Source organism: Notolepis coatsorum (genome assembly GCF_963971535.1).
Source record: "Notolepis coatsorum genome assembly, chromosome: 6".
Lineage (NCBI taxonomy): Eukaryota > Metazoa > Chordata > Actinopteri > Aulopiformes > Paralepididae > Notolepis > Notolepis coatsorum.
Window position 1 is genome coordinate 73,466,275 of NC_140170.1, and position 21,400 is coordinate 73,487,674.

The window sequence follows — 21,400 nt, forward strand, 5'->3', positions numbered from 1 at the left end:
CAAAATAAGAGTATCATAATGACCTGAATGTTGCTAGCTGTCGGAGCCTAGTTATTATAGTTGGAGCTGCGCTTGGGCAGAAATGAGACCGGCTACAGGATTTTCAAAATAAGACTGTTGTCATTCTATATTTTTAAAGAACATTCCCAGGCATCTCGCGGCACCCCTGGCAGCTCTCCGCGGCACCCCTGTGTGCCACGGAACCCCTGTTGAGAACCGCTGGCCTATGCGATTCGTCTCTGCGATTAACCCATCCCGTCGTCCTTCCCCTCCAAGGGCAGCCGGGAGCAGACAGGCGTCAACGTGAGCCGCACCAGGGGACCAATCCAAGTGCTCCTGTCCGTCTTCGTCAAGGACGCCACAGCGTTAGCGATCTGTTGTTGTGCATGTTTTTCCATTGGATTTATCTTATCGGGGGGGAAACCATTGCGAGCACGGGGAGAACATGCAAACTCCACACAGAAAGGCCTGGGAGATACCCCACCTGGGTACCTGGCATCATGGAAACCTGGTCCCCAAGCGGGAATCGAACCCTGGACCTTCTTGCTGTGAGGCGACAGTGTTAACCACTACACCACCGTGCCGCCATATAATGGTATTGCCTGTATTTGTCTTATTACCATGCCTGTACTGTCCTGTACCTCCCCCGTGCTGCTATGATGCCCGAATTTCCCCAAGGGGATCAATAAAGGAATATCTTATCATTATATTATATACAATGTCAATGGTATACAGTGATATATCGCAGTAGGTTCATTCTAATATAGCAAGTCTGCGTGGAGTTGTGAAGTTACACATGAACCAGATTTTGAACTACACAAGCTTTTCTCTTCTTGGATATGCCCTAAACAAGGACATTAACATTTCCTAAAAAAAATCCATCTTAGAGATGACTTTGAGACAAAGTTACACACAGTTCCTCGGACACACAGTTCCTCAGACACACATTTTTCTTTTTTTAAACTCTTGTTGGTTATTTTTAAATGTGACAAACCGCATGTTGGATGTTTTGAATGGTGTAAAAAGCCCACAGCCGCCTGCTTTACCCAACGCAATTGTGCGATTTGCGATTCTGATTGGCCACTGACGTTTCTGGTCATGTGACATGTGCACCAATCGTGTGACTGCAAGTTATTTCGCAGGTTAAGCTTAGGCACTCTTTCGAAGTCTGTTAAGGTTAGAGTTTGTCTTAGAGCGTGACGGCAAGTTATTTCGCCGGTTAAGCTTAGGCACTCTTTCGAAGTTGGTTAAGGTTAGAGTTTGTCTTAGAGCATGGCGATAGAACGCCAGGTGCTTTGCAGGCTGTTCTACGCGGAAATGGGCAAAGACACAGCTCGTCACGCTATTGGGCAAACATGTCACATGACCAGAAACGTCAGTGTCAATCAGATTCGCAAATCGCACAACTGCATTGGGTAAAGCATACACGCGTCCAGGGGTACTTTACCAAACTGGGCGGCACTTCGCCGCCGTCACCCTTTCGACCAATCAGAGCACTGAGTCGTTTGACGTCGCAAAACTGCTAACCGGAAGAAGACAAATGTAAACAGAACAAGAGGAAGTGATAACTTGGTCACTGCGATATGATAATAAATGTATGTTTTTAAGTGGCTATTCAAGTAGACGACGTTGGCAAGTAATCTTTTTTATGCTTGCATGTTGTAAACGACAGATTAATCAAACAAACAAACTTTGTTGTTAACGCTATACCCTCCAACTGCGCGACCCAAAGATAGGTTCGGTTGAGCGATGCCTCAGGACGGGGAGCTGCTGCCTCTGGTCCGCTCTCTGAACAGCGGGGTTCCTTGCCACGCTGTGTTCTGTAACAGAAGCCCCCGCGTCGTGCGACCCGTCTGGATCGATTTCCGCGGACAACCTCAGACGTATGACGATTTAGAACCAGGGACGGGGAGAAAAATGAACACTTATGTTGGTAAATAATAACGTCAACATTGGCCATGTTCAATTTGTGTGTGTGTGTGACTGTGTGTCCATACGACTGGTACGGGTTTGATTGATTGATTGAAAACTTTAACAGATTGCAGAATGGGTACAGTACAGCTCAATACATACAATTGTTAAGGGGATGCAGACCAGAGAAAGACTTCCTAATTTATGCAAATGACATGTCGTCAGCTTGTGACTGCAACTTGTTCCTGTTTGCGGACGACTCAGCCCTGCTGGTCTCTGACAAGAACAAGTTACAGGTTGAAAAAACCCTCAGCTCGGAACTAGGCAGAATCTGCATATGGCTCGCTGATAACAAACTATCATTACACATGGGCAAAACAGAGTCCATTCTCTTCGGTTCAAATAACAAACTCAGCAAGACCGACGGCTTCTCAGTTACAGTGGGTGACAATATTGTCACAAGGAAAGATGAAATTACCTACCTGGGTTCCATCCTAGAGGCTAATCTCTCCTGTGACAAAATGGCATCCAATGTAATAAAAAAAGTCAACCAACGAACTCGATTCTTGTACCGGATCTCCTCTCTGGTAAACAAGAACACCCTGAAGACTCTGGCAGGAGCACTCATTCAGGGGTACTACGACTATGCTTGCACCTCATGGTACCAAAGCACCTCAAAGGCGCTAAAAACAAAATTACAAACATCTCAAAACAAACTGGTCAGACTACTGCTTGACCTTACTCCTAGAACCCACCTCACCCCTGCCCACTTTGACAACCTAGGATGGCTTAGAGTAGACGACAGAGTACAACAACTTGCAATGGGCCTGGTCTACAAGATACACTACACGACCAAGGTACCCATGTACATGTCAAAATACTTCCCAAAGGTCAGTGAATACCACGATCACAACACCAGAGGGAGCTCCACAAATCATGTTAAACCCAGATTCGGCTCAAATAAGGGACTAAACACGTTTCGCAATTATGCCACATCAATGTGGAACGCCCTACCCAAAGCTGTAAAGGAATGTGGATCACTACCCACTTTCAAAACCTCTCTCAAGGGACACCTACGGGAGACTGCAATTCAACACTGGCCCCTGTAAATATCCTAACCCAACCCCCTCCAATGTACAGTCATTTACCTAGTATGGTTTTGTCAATAGTTCAATGTACAATTGTGTTTGTTTGTACAGTGTCTCCTCCCCCCCCCCCTCAATGTACAGTGTTACTTGTTTATACAGTGTGCCCCCCGCCCCCCCCCCCCCCCCCCCAACCACCTCCAATGTAAATTACCCAGTATGGTTGTCAATATCCCAATGTACCCAACCCCCCCCCACCCAACCTCCTCCAATGTACAGTTTCTACGTCAAATGTATATACTCCCTTTTCTTGACTCCTTCTGTATCACAAAAAGTACTGTATTTGCAAATCTGGTATGTCATAAATGTATAGATGTAGCAGTACTGACTATCTGTATGTCATGTATGTCATATATGTCTATATGAATTGAAAATGGGGGACCCTGATGGAAACAAGACAAACGTCTTTCTCAGGTCTGCATCCCCTTAACAATTGTATGTATTGAGCCGTACGGTATTGTACCCATTCTGCAATCTGTTAAATAAAGTTTTCATTCATTCATTCATTCATTCGTCTTGTTTACATCAGGGTCCCCCATTTTCAATTCATCATAACATAATATTACATACACACATACAGATAGTACTGCTACATCTATACATTTATGACATACCAGATTTGCAAATACAGTACGGTTTGTGATACAAAAAGAGTCCAGAAAAGAGAGTATATACATTTGACGTAGAAACTGTACATTGGAGGAGGTATGCACCATCCTTTTGAGTAGCATGTGTCGGACTCCTGGTGAGATAGTTGACGAATATAGCACATACTAAGTAAGGAACTCCTGGTGAGATAGATGGGGAATATAGCACACGCTGATGAACTCCTGGTGAGATGAGGAATATAGCACACTGAGGAACTCCTGGGTTGTTTTAGGGTTTGAGTGTGTGGTTTGTGTAGTTAATTCATACAAATGGAATGTCCTTTTAAGTAAATACAAAATGTGTGTGCAGTCAGAGGAAATGTACACACATCCCAAAACATTACCCAAGTCAAGAGTTTTATTTGTCACGACATACAAGTATACAGTGAAATGCGGGGTACCCAGGTACAGGATACAAATGTTGAAGCTGTATCAAAGAGGAATATCTGCACACTGTATATTATGCTCTCTCATAGTGATTTTAATTGCACATTATGACCTGAAACCGAAAGGTTTAGTCAGGTGCATGAATGCCTCTTGCATCACCTGCCAAGACCTTCCAGGTGGAAAACGCTGTGCGATTAAAATCACTATGGATCATAATATTCACTGTGATTAAAATCACTGTGGATGATTGATTGATTGAAAACTTTATTAACAGATTGCAGAATGGGTCTCTGGAGCGTAACAGTAAGCGTAACAGTAAGCGTAACAGTAAGAAGCATTTTGTATGAAAGTATTCTGTACTTCTGTATGACAACTATTAAAGAAACTTGAAACTTGAAACTTGGGTACAATACAGTACAGCTCAATACACACAATTGTTAAGGGGATGCAGACCAGAGAAAGACTTTCGTCTTGTTTACATCAGGGTCCCCCATTTTCAATTCATCATAACATATATGACATACACGACATACAGATAGAAAGTACTGCTACATCTATACATTTATATACCAGATTTACAAATACAGTACTGTTTGTGATACAAAAAGAGTCTAAAAAAGAGAGTATATACATTTGACGTAGAAACTACATTGGAGGAGGTTGGGTAGGTTGGGTGGGGAGGCTGCGGACTGTACATTGGAGGTGGTTGGGTAGGCGGGGTGGGGGAAACAATCATAATATACAGTGTGATTAAAATGACTATGGTATGGAGCCTAATATACAGTGTGATTCAAATCACTATGGAACATAATAAACAGTGTGATTAAAACCACCATGGGAACATAATAAACAGTGGGATTAACCACTATGGGAACATAATAAACAGTGCATCACGTGTGTCCCTTGCAGTCTGCCTGTAGTGGAGGGATTTTATGTTTCTGGCTTTTAGTTAAATTGTTTTAGTTTATCTAGAAGCTATGTGTCCTCATGTCCTCCTTGCTTTGGCTCTATCATGTTCTCTTAGGTCATCCTTGGATGTTCCGTGACGCAGAAACCGATGAACCGCTGAGGGCGAATTGCAAAGAGCTGTTTCTTCCTGAAGCAACAGGACAGGCACTTCTATTCGTCAGTATCACGTTACCAGGTAAGATCAACAAGGTGACTCCATTGTCTTTTTTGATTGATTGATTGAAAACTTTATTAACAGATTGCAGAATGGGTACAATACAGTACAGCTCAATACACACAATTGTTAAGGGGATGCAGACCAGAGAAAGACTTTCGTCTTGTTTACATCAGGGTCCCCCATTTTCAATTCATCAGGAATTGACTATGACTATACCATCATTGCAACGAGTTGGTTCCGTCCACACTACATCATTCTGGACTGTTTATAGAGATGTCCCTGTTGCAGTTGCTATTGCATGTACTTATTTGTGTTTCATTACATGTATATGTACATACTTACCAACTGTTTCGCCTGTTTTATAGCAACACTACTATCACCGACATCTAAGAAGGGAGTGAATGAATGAATGAATGAAAACTTTATTAACAGATTGTAGAATGGGTACAGTGCAGTACAGCTCAATACATACAATTGTTAAGGGGATGCAGACCAGAGAAAGACTTTCGTCTTGTTTACACCAGGGTCCCCCATTTCCAATTCATCGTAACATATATGACATACATGACATACAGATAGACAGTACTGCTACATCTATACATTTATGACATACCAGATTTGCAATTACAGTACTGTATTTGTGATACAAAAAGAGTCCAGAAAGAAAAGAGTATATACATTAGGCGTAGAAACTGTACATTATTCCCCCCTTGAATGGCCCTTCTAAGGTTTCTCCCCTCTACATTGCCTGTGTTGCTTTTTTTCCTATTGCTAGGTTTTTTGTGAGTTTTTCCTTATGTCTGGGAGTGTTGCATTTATTTATTTTACATTTTATTTTGGAATTCATGGTGTTTTTTGTTTTGTTCTTGATTTATTGTGATGTTTCTTCTTGACTTGTTTAAAGAAGATGTGTCCGGCCCATGGGGACATTAACGTGTGTTGTCGGGCCTTACAAATACATTTGATTTGATTTCTGATCATGTTGTATTGGGCCTGTGCTCAAGCACAAGACGCTCACTAATGTGACATATAAGTAACAGCATTCGCTTCACTTGTAAACATGAACAAAGCCACGAGGGATGATTCTGTGCCTAAGAAGCTGCTAAGTAACAATGCTATTGACTTTTGGAAAGAAGTGACGGTTATTACTTATTAATGACCAACATCTCTACCATGTGCACTATGGACCACTGCACTTCCGCATTGAGCTCATGGAGGAGAGAGCGGGGGGAGAAAATGAATGAATGTGGATGAGAGCCTTGACATTAAGTGGTTGTAGCTACGGCTGTGGGGGTGCTGGAGACATGATCCAATATACTTTCATACGCCTGATTCTCCTGATCACGGAGAGACTAATCCAAAGTCGATCTGCACTTTCTCGGCCGAGCTATAGTAGCTTTTTCGCACCTACTCCCGAACTATGCATGCGCAGATTGATGAACCTAGACTCCATGGGCAATCTGCGCATGCATAGTTTGTGAGTAGGTGCGGAAAAGTGACTAGCTCGGCCGAGAAAGTGCTGATCGACTTGGAATTGGTCTCTCCATGTTCAGGGCCCAGGAGTTCAAAACTTGTAATCCCTATTGATTGATTGATTGATTGATTGATTGAACATTTTAATTAACAGATTGCAGAATGGGTACAGTACAGATCAGTCTCTTTGTTTTCTTTCAACGGAGATTTGAGTAGCACGATTCTGGATCTGCAGCCTGTAGCTTGGATTACGTTTCGAATCGCAGATTTCACCATGCAATAAGGGGATTTATCATCAGCCAATGGACATATCGATCTACCAGATGGCGATCGATAACGGGGAAATGCTCGGGGGGATCCCACCGGCTCATGGTAAGATCTTTTTCACGTAAATTACAGCCCGATCAGAGCTTGCTATGATACTCAACCAGCCGACCAGCGTATGTGGCTACTTAGACGAACACGGTTATTGGTAATCAATAATAATAAACGACGTCCCCCGCCCCTTTCATGCATACATGCTTTAGGATCATCCGGATCATATGCAGTTTGAGTTATTTCTGTAGCATCTGTAAAACGAAAATGCCATTGGATATAACGTTAGCAGCTATTAGCTCTATAACTAGCCTTCCAGAAAATATACTAGTCCCAAATCCGCTATAAAGCTTATATTCACAGCGCTATAAAATGAGAACCTATTGATGCATTTTTTTTCTTTAAGCCATTTTGAAGGGACAGTTTATGCACTCAATTGACAATGAGAATGGACAGATAGCAATACTATAAAGTATAGATTTAGCTGTACAAAAAGCCACACGTTTGTTTACAAAAGCTGGCCCTCAACCATTATATTAGACGGGCCCCAGTGGCCGCGAAAGTGTTAAGGGGATGCAGACCAGAGAAAGACTTTCATCTTGTTTACATCAGGGTCCCCCATTTTCAATTCATAATGAGTTGAAATGAATGAATCCAAATCTGATCAGATAGGGATTAAAAGTTTTGAACTCCTGGGCCCAGGAGACTCAGGCGTATACAAGTCTATTGGATCATGTCTCCCGCACCCCCACCGCCGTAGCTACAACCACTTAATGTCAAGGCTCTCATCCACATTCATTTTCTCCCTCTGCTCTCTCCCATGATTTCAGAATCCCGTAAGTGTTGCGGTGGTCTATAGATGGACTCTCTGGATCAGACAATATTGCTTAGTCATGGCGACAGCATTATAGTACCTTATGTACCAAGTGTACCTAAAGTGATTTGTATAAGGCGGGACAATATTGAGAGTCTGATAACAAAGCAAGTTGTCTAGATTATATCACTGTTGAGCACCGTAATGTCCTCCTTGTTATTTGCTTTACTGGCTTTATGATTCATGGCTTGTTACCAGACTCAATATTGTCTGTTCTGTTAAGTGTCAGTTATTAAGGACAAAGCTGGTAAAATATGTACCCTAGATAACTGCAGGCCCAGAGCTCTAGCCAGCATACTGTCAAAACGTCCTACAAAGAATCCTGCTGGATAGTTTAAATTAGTTTATTAACTATTTGTTTTAAAGCTAAACATGGCACAGGTTTGGGGAAATTATAAACAAACATGTAGGTCAAAACTAATCAGTTCTTATGTGTTTTATTGATGCTTCCAAAGCCTTTCATCGTGTTAATCATAGAAAGTTTGTTAAATAGAGTCCAGATACATTGTGAGAATTCTGTCTTACTGGTATTAACATCACAATATGCAGGTAAAATTGGACAATAGTGTCTCAGCTCCAGGTTAGCAATAGTGTCAGACAAGAAGGAATATTGTCCCCAGTTCTCTTTAATCTATAATATGGATGATCTGTCCAAGCAGTTGTAAGGATGTAATACTGGATGACTGCTAATACTCTAAAGTCTAAACTCTAGTGAACCATATGATGTATTCAGGTGATCTTGTGGTCTTTAGTCCAAGTAGCACTGGCTCCTATGTACAATAGTGCTGTATATACCATATATATATATATATACACATTTATATTTATATACAAATATATATACCTACTGTATGTATATACTGCATATATATCTGCATATAATCCTTCTATACTGTATACCTACTTATACACCTGCATGTAACCCATATTAACTCTGCATGATAACATGTACAATAATGCTGTATACCATATATATATATAGCAATAGGTTAGCAATGGTGTCGGACAAGAGGGAATATTGTCCCCATTTCTTTTTAATCTATATATGGATGATCTGTCCAAGCAGTTGTAAGGATGTAATACTGGGTGTATGACTGGTAATACTCTAGTGCAGTGGTTCTCAACTGGTCTAGCCTCGGGACCCAACATTTTCCTTAGTCATTAAGTCGCGACCCAAATTTTTTAACCACTATGATTTATTAAAAAAATAAATAATAATTGCAGTAATACGCAATCTTTCATGCATTGTTAAAAACATGAAATAAACACAAAAAAGTGCAACAAAAGTGCAACTAGGGCTAAAAACCCAATGAAATAAAATAATAATAAATAATATATGCTTCTTAGCAGATTTCTTAGCTTAACATAACAGACCTACGTTTGGGGGAACTAATGGGATAACTGGGGTTGCAACAAAAGTGCAACTAGGGCTAAAAACCCAATGAAATAAAATAATAATAATAAATAATTATGCTTCTTAGCAGACTTCTTACTGCTTAACATAACATACCTACAGTACGTTTGGGGGAACTAATAGGATAACTGGGGTTGCAACAAAAGTGCAACTAGGGCTAAAAACATAATGAAATAAAATAATAATAATAATAATAAATATATCCTTCTTAGCAGACTTCTTAGCTTAACATCCCAGGGAACTAATGGGATAACTGGGGATGTTGTTTGCTCCTGACAAGAGTCTCAAAGTCTGGGGTGATGGTAGACAAAGCAACTCTGAGGTCATGCTCAATGTCCAATCTGTTCCTCTGCTTTGTCTTCAGCTGGACCAGAGCTGAGAAGCCACTTTCACAAAGATGGGTAGTAAAAAAGAATATATATATCTTACATTTTTTTATTTTATTTTTTTACACACACATCCGCGACCCACTCAAAATGGCCCCGCGACCCACTTTTGGGTCGCGACCCACCAGTTGAGAAACACTGCTCTAGTGAACCATATGATGTATTCAGGTGATCTTGTGGTCTTTAGTCCAAATACAGCACTGGTCTCCAACAGCTCCTTACGACATGTTCTGTGTCTGCTGTGGAACATGATATATGTACCGTTATGTAATACCAGTAAGAGTGTTCATGTAGGCCGACTCGTCGTTGTTTTTTTATGAGACCCACCACCGTTGTGTCATCTGCAAACTTGACAATGGTGTTGGTGCCATGTAAAGGAGTTGTTGGTGGGTTTATTTATTTTTTAAATTTATTTAAACTTTATTTAACCTTTATTTGACCAGGAAGTCCCATTGAGATACAAGATATCTTTTGCAAGGGAGACCTGGCCAATACCGATACATCACACAGCAATAAAATATCCCACAAGAACACAATAAAAGTGCATGTATACAATACATTACATAAAACACAAAAACAGAATAGCCTACACATGATAGTAAAAGTGTATGACTGAGGGTAATACAGTAATTTTGCAGTGGGGACCCAGACTACAGAAAGACATTCTTCTCCTAAGAAGTTATGTAACAGAGATTTAAATTCGCCAAGAGAGACCAGGGTATCTAAGTGGATACGGTCTTGTAGCCCATTCCATGCCCAAGGTGCAAAGTGAGAAAAAGCGGTCTTTCCTTAGTTCAGTGAGTATTCTGGGAGTTTTTAAAAATAGCCATCTTGTGGACCTGGTATGGTAGCTGCTAGAGGCAAAGCAAATTAGACTAGAAAGATATAGGGGAAGCTTATAGTTTTTATAGTCTGTGATGGCCTGGATGCCCTGCCAAATGCATCGGGGGTCAGAGTTGTTGAAGTACACTTCAACCCTTAGCTTGTGGCTGTGCTTGTCCCGCTTGATTCCTCTATTCAAATTCAGATTCAGATTCCTTTATTAAGCCATTTGTGTAAAACACATTGGTAATTGTTGCAGCATTACAGTGTATGCATTTTTCATTTCTTTTTTCACAGTAACAACAAACATAAACACAGACACAGGACAAAAAACAGTGCAGTGGAGGATTAATCATTTAAATACATATATATATATATATATGTAAAGTGCAGAGTTCCAGTAAGGACTAGTGCAGTGCAGTCAGTGTCTATTCAGGTTAGCCCTGGTTGAACAGTAGGCCTGCGTGTCACTAGATCTAAAAGCGGTGTCATGTGCCGCCTTTAGTAGTGAACAGACCTCTCTGTTCATCCACGGCTTCTGATTGGGGAATGTAGTAATCTGTTTAAAGGGTGGTGACACTATCTTGGACATTTTTATTACAGAACAAATGACCGATGATGATATTTATAAGCAATGCCGCATGATGTATGCACAAGCTCTGGCATTCTCTGACGCATGTTTAGTATGTGTACAGATGGAGTAAAGATGTCTCTGTTCAGAACATATTGTACACTAGTCTATACTGCACACTTGTGGTCAAACTACAAAAAAGCAAGTTTACTTCTATGAGAGACTTCAAGTCTGAGTTGAATATGGCCACCAGTGATGTCATCGGGGACACTGAATCCTTGTTGTGTTAATTACAGCTCAATTAAATGATGTAGATGAAGAAATAGCAATGCCTTGTCTTATAGGGACTGCTACCTTATCATCTCATTGAGCTGTAATTAACACAACACAAGCATTCAAAGGATTGTTTTTAGCTGAAGTGCCCCTTTTAAGAGTCTTACATTAGATGGTGTCATGCTTTTTTTAAGAGTCTTACATTAGATGGTGTCATGCCTATTTTAAGAGACCTACAGTAGATGGTGTTGTGCCTCTTTTAAGAGACCTACAGTAGATGGTGTAGTGCCTCTTTTGTTAACACATTGGGCGCCGGGGGTTGTGCCCATCATTGTACCCAGTCTGCCACCGTTGAAAGCCTATGGAGATGTTTACCTTCTTTGCAGGGCTATAACTTTTTTAATTGTATTGCTATATTGACATTACTATGGCCCATTCAACATCGATTATCTATCGTTCCGGATGTGGGAACGTTATATTTTTTCATTCATACATTGTTGTGTTCATACCTTTGAGAATATAAGTATGTTTTTAAGCTTTTCTGCTGTAATTCCAAAAACGCTAGTTATAGGCCCTGACGCATATGATAGATTATCGATTGGCGTTTCTTTCCTATACACGCTATATTAAAAAATTCAAATGTATATGATTGGTATACATTATGCTTCATCATGCGTGAAGGAAAGGGGGGGGGGGGGTCGTTTATAATTCCTTGATCATCAGTAACTGCTTTATTTAGTATGGGTTGATATGTTGAGCAGATGGTTTGCAGTGAAATGAATTATTTGACGCCGATCTCCTAGATCCATTTCCGGTTTGTATGGCGCAATAATCGCCGAAATCAAATAGATTATTGCGTTTCGAAAGCAATCCAAATGCACTAGAGTGTTTGTCTGGATCCACGTAACAAGATATGACTGCCGGAGGGATTTCCTCGACGCACCGATCGCCACATCCGGTTTTGGCGAGAGTGTAACTCGCCCGACCATCCACCAGGCAGCGGTATTGAGGCGTTGCAATCTCAGACAGGGTGCCGCTGCAGTCCGGAGGGAGGCTGGATGAATTATGAATGCCATGGCGAAAAAATTAAATATTGATCCCAAAATCAATTCACGCCGTTGTTGGAGCTCAACGCATGGCGGGCAATAACGACTTACGCGTTCTTGGCGGACAATGTGTTAACACTTTGACTGCCATGAAACGTCTTTTCACGTCATTGCTGGCCATGCTCAAGTTGCCGGGGGACGCTGTACAGCGTCCTTATATCAATATTTCAAAAATCTGCGATCGGATTCATATGTCCCCTCCGCTGGCCTGAGATCCACCAGCAGGACCCACTGAGCTCTCTGGCGGTTCAGGAGCGCCATCTGGTGGCCGATCGGCGCAATCGCCAAACAGGATGTTGAATAGAGGTTGTCATGACGACCGTAGTACTTCCGGGCGCTCGCTATAGTTCATGGGACTCTGGCTCGTCACGCTACACGGTGATCGATTGGCAATAACTCGATAAACAACATGATTTGGACGTATATACCATTATACAAGCTGGAGATGGACCGGGTAAAAATATATCCCATAATGATAAGATTTCTACTCGACGATGATCGCCCAACGGCGCGCGGAGACTGGGGTGAGTTTCAGCGTGTAACGTTACCGTCTTCGATACTAACTGCTATTATCAACATTTGACCCACATTAGATGATTGGTATAACGCTGCCCACGGAATTATAAACGCCCCCTCGCCCATCCGGTCAACATCAGATGACGTGTAGTAACTTCTAGAAGTACGTCTAGTTGGAATTTTTTATATCGCGCTGATTGCCATCAAACTGTATTTCATCATCAATATAATGCATTTGGGGCTATATATCACGTTCTGGAGAAAGCTGCAGAAAGAGATGAAAACATTCTTATACATTAGACCATACTTTACTATGAATATGTGAATGAAAAAGTTTAACGTTGCTACACAATGAACAATACATATAGGACTTTGAATGGGCCCTAATAATGGCAATGTAGCAATAGAATTTAAAAAGTTATAGCCCTGCAAAGAAGGGGACTTTCTCCATAGACAAATAGCGCTGGCAATCTATGGTATATCATGAATTTAACCTTAGGCAACCAAAGTGTTAAGAGACCTACAGTAGATGGCGTGGTGCCTCTTTTAAGAGACGTACAGTAGATAGTGTTGTGCCTTTTTTTTTTTTTTTTTAAACTTACGTTTTTATTTTCATTTTTTCAACAACATACATAAACAACATTCATAGACAATACACAGTACATAAATATAAAACAAATAGACAAAAAATTTGTAAAGAAAAAGTGTGGCATGGGTCCTTCGGTCCATTCTACATTTGCATTATTTATTTACATTTTTATTCATTTCCTTGTATCCTTTTCAAACCTCTGTGATGCCGTTACTTCCCCTCCTGTATTCTTCCCATTTTCCCCATTTCCATTCAAACTTTTCTTCTTGCAGCCTCAGCAGATGTGTGATTCTCTCCATTTCCTGTATCCCCTCTACCAACTCTATCCATTGATCCTTTGTCGGCACTTCTACCTTGTACCACAGTTTAGTTAAAGCTTTCTTGGCTGCCACTATCAATATCTTAATCAAATATTTGTCTTCCCCTTGGATTCCTTCTTGTGACAGATTCCCCAAATACAACACTTGGCCTCCCTGGGGTATTTCGTATCCTATTATTTCATTTATTATCCCCCCTATCTCTTCCCAGTAGTGCCTTATCTTCTTACATCCCCAGAATATGTGTGTATGGTTCGCCCCTTCCTGTCCACACTCCCTCCAAAATTGTTTTCTTTGCTGGTGTGTAATTGCCCTGTATTTCTGGTGTTATAAAGTATCTAATTATATTTTTCCACCCAAACTCCCTCCATATCCTTGATCCTGTGGTTGTTTGTTGTGTCTTACATGTGTCATACCATTCCTCCTCTGTTATCTCTATTTCCAACTCTCTTTCCCACTTTTCTTTTACATACAATGTTGTATTTCCCTTACTGTCCACTATTGCCTGATATAGTGCTGATATCACCCTCCCCTTCCGTCCTTCGTATGTTGTGCCTCTTTTAACACATTGTGAGCCAAAAACGAGTATACTCGTTATTGCCTGCCATGCGTTGTGCGCCAGAAACGAGTGAACTCGTTTTTGGGATCAATATTTCATTTTTTCTCCATGGCATTCATAATTCATCCAGCCTCCCTCCGGGGATGCAGCTGGACCCTGTCTGATATTGCAACGCCTCAATACCGCCCCCTGGTGGATTTCGGGCGAGTTACACTCCAAGCCAAACCGGAAGTGGCGCTCGGTGCATCTGGGAGAATCCTCCGGCAGTAATATCTTGTAGCGTGGATCTAGATTTGAGTGCATAAAAAAGTTGAGATCCAAGGCAGCTCTACAAGTTTTAAAATGCCTTTATTTTATGGCTCACATTATTTAGAGAATTTAAAATAAACCGACATGTTTCGGCCTACACAGGGCCTTCATCAACACCCTGATGAAGGCCCTATGAACGGCCTCTCCATATCCTCTTTTTGACACACTTGAGTGCATTGGGATCGCTTTCTAAACGCAATAATCAATATGATTTCGGCGTTTATTGCGTCATACAAACGGGAAATGGATCTAGCAGATGGACATCAAATAATTGGAATATTTTTCCTCCAGTCTCATCGCGAACGGTAAAAGGAATCTAACGTTATTTTCAGCCGATTGTTTATTTATTTCACGGCAATCCATCTGATCAACGTATCAACCCATAGTTTAAAAAATACGCTACTGACGATCAAGGAATTATAAACGACCCCCCCCCCCCCTTTCCTTCACGCATGATGAAGCATAATGTATAGCGATCATATACATTTGAATTTTTTAATATAGCGTGTATAGGAAAGAAATGCCAATCGATAATCTATCATATGCGTCAGGGCCTATCACTCGCGTTTTAGGAATTACTGCAGAAAACCTTAAAAACATACTTATATTCACGACGGTATTAACACGACAATGTATGAATGAAAAAATATAACGTTCCCACATCCGGAACGATAGATACCCGATGTTGAATGGGCCATAGTAATGTCGATATAGCTATAATATTTAAAAAGTTATAGCCCTGCAAAGAAGGTAAACATCTCCATAGGGTTACAGCACTGGCAGACTGGGCCCAAGGATGGGTACAATGTATGGCGGACAATGTGTTAAGAGTCTTACATTAGATGGTGTCATGCCTCTTTTAAGAGACCTACAGTAGACCGTGTCATGCAAGTGAGACATTTGTGGCCGCATTAGTCAATATTTTCCAAGCTGTCTGAAGAAATACATAAATCTTATGTATCCATTTATTTACCAGGTAAATAACTGTAAATAAAATAATCTCAGTTGTATCTAACATAAGGTTTAGTACTACACGATACCACACTGGCATAAAGACATTGGAACAGTTGTCTTTATGTAAGACATTAATCTATATATTTATTTTCTCTTTTAAATAGCTTTTCTTTTCTCTTTTAAATTGCTTTCATGGTGCCTTTGTATGTAATTTTATCTGTGTAATGCTCTTGTCTTTTATATGGACCTTGAGTCTGAAATAAAGTTTTGATTCATAAGTATCTCATATCTCATCTTCTTACCGTAACATTGTGCCAAATAGTAGCTCGTCCATGAATCACCTCTAAACAATATTACATGTGTTTGATGTATCCACGCAGTTTTCAGCCTGAAGGAATGTGCTCTCCACGTCGTCCGGCGCCTGGTGCGACCAGAGGACTACCGGAGGCTGGAGATTGCACGCTGTCTCCACGAGGACCTGGAGGACCCACCCAGTCTGTCCAAAGACCTCCGGCGCATCACCCAGCGGCTGGAGCAGCACCTGCGGGAGGAAATGCAAGGCCAGGAGGCGTGAAGGCAAAACACTCCAAAGTGGAGATTTCCAATGGACCGCGTATCCAAAGTGCATTACAGCGTATGCCTCACATGATTCACCCATTCACTCACACGCACACCAACAGCTGATGAGGCAACCCATGCGAGCTGCCGACCTGCTGGTCGGGAGCAGTTAGGGGTTCAGTGTCTTGCTCAAGGACACTTGAACGAGCGGCCTGGTGGAGCCGGGATCGAACTGGGAACCGTCACATAACCCGACCAAAATGGTCCCAGTCCTGAGCCACTGCCACCCTGTTGAAACCACATGGTAGTAGCCCCTTGCTGTAAACAAGCTCCTAAGTTAAATACTTTGCTAACTGGATTGGATTACCGGTAAGACCACAATATTGATGTTCTTGGTCACATGGGGATGAGCGGTGAGCTGGTCGGAAGACGAGGGCCCGGTGAAAAGTGCCTGCCAGTAGCTAATGACTACCTGTTACATAAGCATTGTATTATTTCCAAATATTGATAAAAGATGTAGTCTTTTAACAAGGATGCCGTACTGTTGGTAGTAAATAGACCACAAGAGTAACAGTGTTAGTGTTAGCTAGGTTAGTGTTAGCTAGTTAGCTAGGGTACTTCCTGGTAACAGTGGTTCAGTGTTAGCTAGGGTACCTCCTAGTAACAGTGGCTCAGTGTTGGCTAGGGTACCTGCTAGTAACAGTGGGTCAGTGTTGGCTAGGGTACCTGCTAGTAACAGTGGGTCAGTGTTAGCTAGGGTACCTCCTAGTAATAGTGGCTCAGTGTTAGCTAGGGTACCTTCTAGTAACAGTGGGTCAGTGTTAGCTGGGGGGGGGACGACGACACTATTATTATCTTTTTATTAACACTTTGGCTGCCATGGGTTAAATTAATGATATACCATAGATTGCCAGCGCTATTTGTCTATGGAGAAAGTCCCCTTCTTTGCAGGGCTATAACTTTTTAAATTCTATTGCTACATTGCCATTATTAGGGCCCATTCAAAGTCCTATATGTATTGTTCATTGTGTAGCAACGTTAAACTTTTTCATTCACATATTCATAGTAAAGTATGGTCTAATGTATAAGTATGTTTTCATCTCTTTCTGCAACTTTCTCCAGAACGTGATATATAGCCCCAAATGCATTATATTGATGATGAAATACAGTTTGATGGCAATCAGCGCGATATAAAAAATTCCAACTAGACGTACTTCTAGAAGTTACTACACGTCATCTGATGTTGACCGGATGGGCGAGGGGGCGTTTATAATTCCGTGGGCAGCGTTATACCAATCATCTAATGTGGGTCAAATGTTGATAAAAGCAGTTAGTATCGAAGATGGTAACGTTACACGCTGAAACTCACCCCAGTCTCCGCGCGCCGTTGGGCGATCATCGTCGAGTAGAAATTTTATCATTATGGGATATATTATTACCCGGTCCATCTCCAGCTTGTATAATGGTATATACGTCCAAATCATGTTGTTTATCGAGTTATTGGCAATCGATCGCTATGTAGAGTGACGAGCTAGAATGCCGGAACCTATCCCGAGTGGCCGGAAGCAATACGGACATGTAGCACAACCTCCACTGTGCTTCCTGTTAAGCGGTTGCGCGATCGGCCACCAGATGGCGCTCCTGAACCGCCAGAGAGCTCAGTGGGTCCTGCTGGTGGTTCTCAGACCAGCGGAGGGACATTATGGATCAGATCGCAGATTTTTGAAATATTGATATAAGGACGCTGTACAGCGTCCCCCGGCAACTTTAGCATCGCCAGCAATGACGCTGTAAAGCGTTTTTAGGCAGTCAAAGTGTTAATATGGTTTTATTATTATTCATTGAAGATGAACGCAATGCGACATCCTTTACTAGGCTCACCCATCAATAGTAGGTAACAACCATATTATGCGTTTTCATCAATAAATAAATGTCCCACATATTTTAAGCTTGCGCGCTCACATGGATTGGGGGCCCACAAATTGATTCTTTCATGGGGCCCAGAATCTCCAGCTACGCCCCTGCCTGCTAGTAACAGTGGGTCAGTGTTAGCTAGGGTACCTCCTAGTAACAGTGGGTCAGTGTTAGCTAGGGTACCTGCTAGTAACAGTAGGTCAGTGTTAGCTAGGGTACCTTCTAGTAACAGTGGGTCAGTGTTAGCTAGGCTAGGATACAGTACCTGCTTGTAACAGTGGGTCAGTGTTAGCTATGGTACCTTATAGTAATGGGTCAGTGTTAGCTAGGCCCGCTAGGGTACAGTACCTGCTTCTAACAGTGGGTCTGTTAGCTGCTAGGGTACCTGCTTGTATATACAGGATGTGTGGTAAGGCATGATGACCTTGAGGTTTCAACACTGTTTGTAACATTGTTACTCAGTTGTAAGAGTCGTACCCTTCCTGCTAACTTGTAAGTCGCATTGGATAAAAGCGTCAGCTAAATGAAATTAATGTAATGTCATGTAAATGTAAAGAGGCTGACTAGTAATGAAAATGTAATTGGTTCAGTCCCTGGCACCAACAGGTGGGTGTTTTCCAGCTGTGACTTGGTGACTTTAAGACATAAATATATATATATATATCACTGTTCCCAGTTTTTCTTTTCTTATTTAGATGTATTCACGTCTTCCTTCCTTTGCTAAACCTTTTTGTTATGTTGTTTTTATCAGAGCCATGATGCCGTGTATAGCTAATAGGAGTAGGGGGAAATCGATACAGCAATATATTGCAATATTTAGCGTGCCGATATTATATCGATACAGTGCATTGACAATCTCATTTTGCTGCAATAAAAAAATATTGGAATAATGAGGTGAACAGACTGAAAACATTATCTTATTAGATAAAAACAGATGTATATATTGTTATTGCCGATGTTAACACATTTCTCCGGATGGTCTACTTTTATTTAGTAATTTTTTAATCCTCAAACATCTGTGAAACCTGTTTTCTACCATGTAACATAAATTTTATTCAGTTGTAGGACATTATTTCTTGGAATGGCTGACCTTTCAGAAATGATCCTTACTATAGTAGCTGGCTTTAAGTGAGGTCAATACAAACTAATAAACACCAGTATACGCTCCCAGAGTAGCGCACTGCAATGACATCTATAAACAACGACAGCACGGAAACAACAAGAGTCGGCTCCTTGTTGAGTATCGCATCCATCTCTCTGAAGTCCATCTGGCTTGTGTCTGGTAGAGAGAGAGAGCACACACAGACTTCCCGACATAAGTGTTTTTCGTGTCTGTGTCTGAAATTAGGCCTATATCCAGCTTTCCAGTGCTGCCAGAGAGGGGATACGGTTACTCAACTGTTGCCGAGCGACAAAGAAACACAATCCGTCCTTGTCTTTGAGAGAATCGTCGTAGAAAACATGCAAGACAGCGGGAAGAAGACTGCATTTGAGTGGGACCCGAGTCGTTTCAGACGACAGCAGTGAGTTCTCGGTTATAATTTTCAGCAAATTATACATGGCTATCTTTTGTTTTTGAGAAAGATGATACACGTTGTCATTGTTATTTGATATTCTCCACTAGTATGACACGTTGGCCTGGAACTCACCATGTCATGTACCCGCATCTCCACACAGACCACTGGGCTAAAATGAAAGTGATGGTAAGGTCACATAGTATGATAGCATGCACAATAGTGCTGTATACCGTATATGCATTTATATGTTTATATTTACTGCATATAATCCTATATACTGTACCTACTTATGAATTGAAAATGGAGGACCTGGATGTAAACAAGACGAAAGTCTTTCTGGTCTGCATCCTCGTAGCAGTTGTTTGTATTGAGCTGTACTGTATTGTACCCATTCTGCAATCTGTTAATGAAGTTTTCAATCAATCAATCAATAAATACACCTGCATATAACCCATACAGTATAACTCTATGTCTGTATATATAATCCTGTAGACATATCCCTTACCTACTCTTAACTGTTAGTTATGCTGCTGGCCAGTATATGACTTACTACCGTCTTTTTACCTGTATCACTGTACATATTAATACTACAACTCTGTACATACATCTGATTAGCACTATTACTCACTATTATCATTACTAACCTCTTATTTTCTATTTTTACTAATGATATGCCCTTTTCTATTCATCAGGCTAGTCTGACTATATGCTGATGATTCAACCCTTTATTATGCTGCAGCTACAAACTCTGAGCTCAATCAGGTTTTGGCTGGTGAATTGGACATTTTATATGACTGGATAAAAACAAATAAGCTGGTGCTTAACATATCAAAAACTGTTTGTATGCTTTTTGGGACCAATCAAAGATTGGCACGTAAACCTACATTGGTTCTACAAATTGCAGGTCAACCTATACATCAGGTTGAAAAAACTAAGCTTCTAGGCCTTTGGCTTGATAGTACTTTATCATGGTCTGATCACATAAACAAAACTGTTTTTAAAATGGGTAGAGCTATTGCTACTGCCAGGAAATGTGCACCATTCCTTCCATTTGCACTGTTTAATCAGATTGTTTGTGCTTTGGTTTTGTGCCATTTGGATTACTGTTCTGTAGTGTGGGCTTCTGCTTCAAAGCAGTCGCTAAATAGGTTACAAGTGGTACAAAATAAGGCAGCAAGACTCGTTCTTGGTTGTTCATATAGGACTAGTGTTGTTCAAATGCATGAACGTCTTAGTTGGAGGAGTGTTGAGAAAAGACTTTCTGCCAACCTTTTAATTTGTTTTCATAAAGTGATCACAACCCACAGTCCTAAATATATCACGGATAAAATAATTTACGCCTCAAATGTGCACATGCATTTTACCAGAGGGGCAAGTAGAGGGCAGATTATTCTACCCCATACAAACACTAACAGTATGCAAAGAACAGTTTTATATAGGGCTATTAGGGCATGGAATTATCTTCCAAGTGACATACGTGACATAAGAGGTGTAGCAAGCTTCAAAAATAAATTAAAATCTTACATGTAGCCAATATTGACAATGCTGAGATATGCAATATGTTACCGTTGATGTACATATTTAGATATAATATGTTTGTGTGTTAATGTTGTTGTGGTTCCTCAGTTGGTACGTCTTGCTATGTTGTGTTTCCTTATTTGGTATGTCTTGCTATGTTTTAATTGTATTATGTTTTAATTGCAATGTATATGTTGTA

At 41.1% G+C, this 21,400-nt stretch overlaps 1 protein-coding gene across 1 annotated transcript; it reads left to right on the plus strand.

The window, feature by feature from the left end:
- Positions 1-1,558: 1,558 nt before the first annotated feature.
- Positions 1,559-17,371, plus strand: vhl (von Hippel-Lindau tumor suppressor). Its single transcript, XM_084317647.1, has 3 exons — positions 1,559-1,933; positions 5,115-5,234; positions 16,075-17,371. The coding sequence occupies exons 1-3, from the start codon at positions 1,750-1,752 to the stop codon at positions 16,266-16,268; spliced, it is 498 nt and encodes a 165-aa protein (XP_084173773.1). The 5' UTR covers positions 1,559-1,749; the 3' UTR covers positions 16,269-17,371.
- The last annotated feature ends 4,029 nt before the right edge of the window (positions 17,372-21,400 follow it).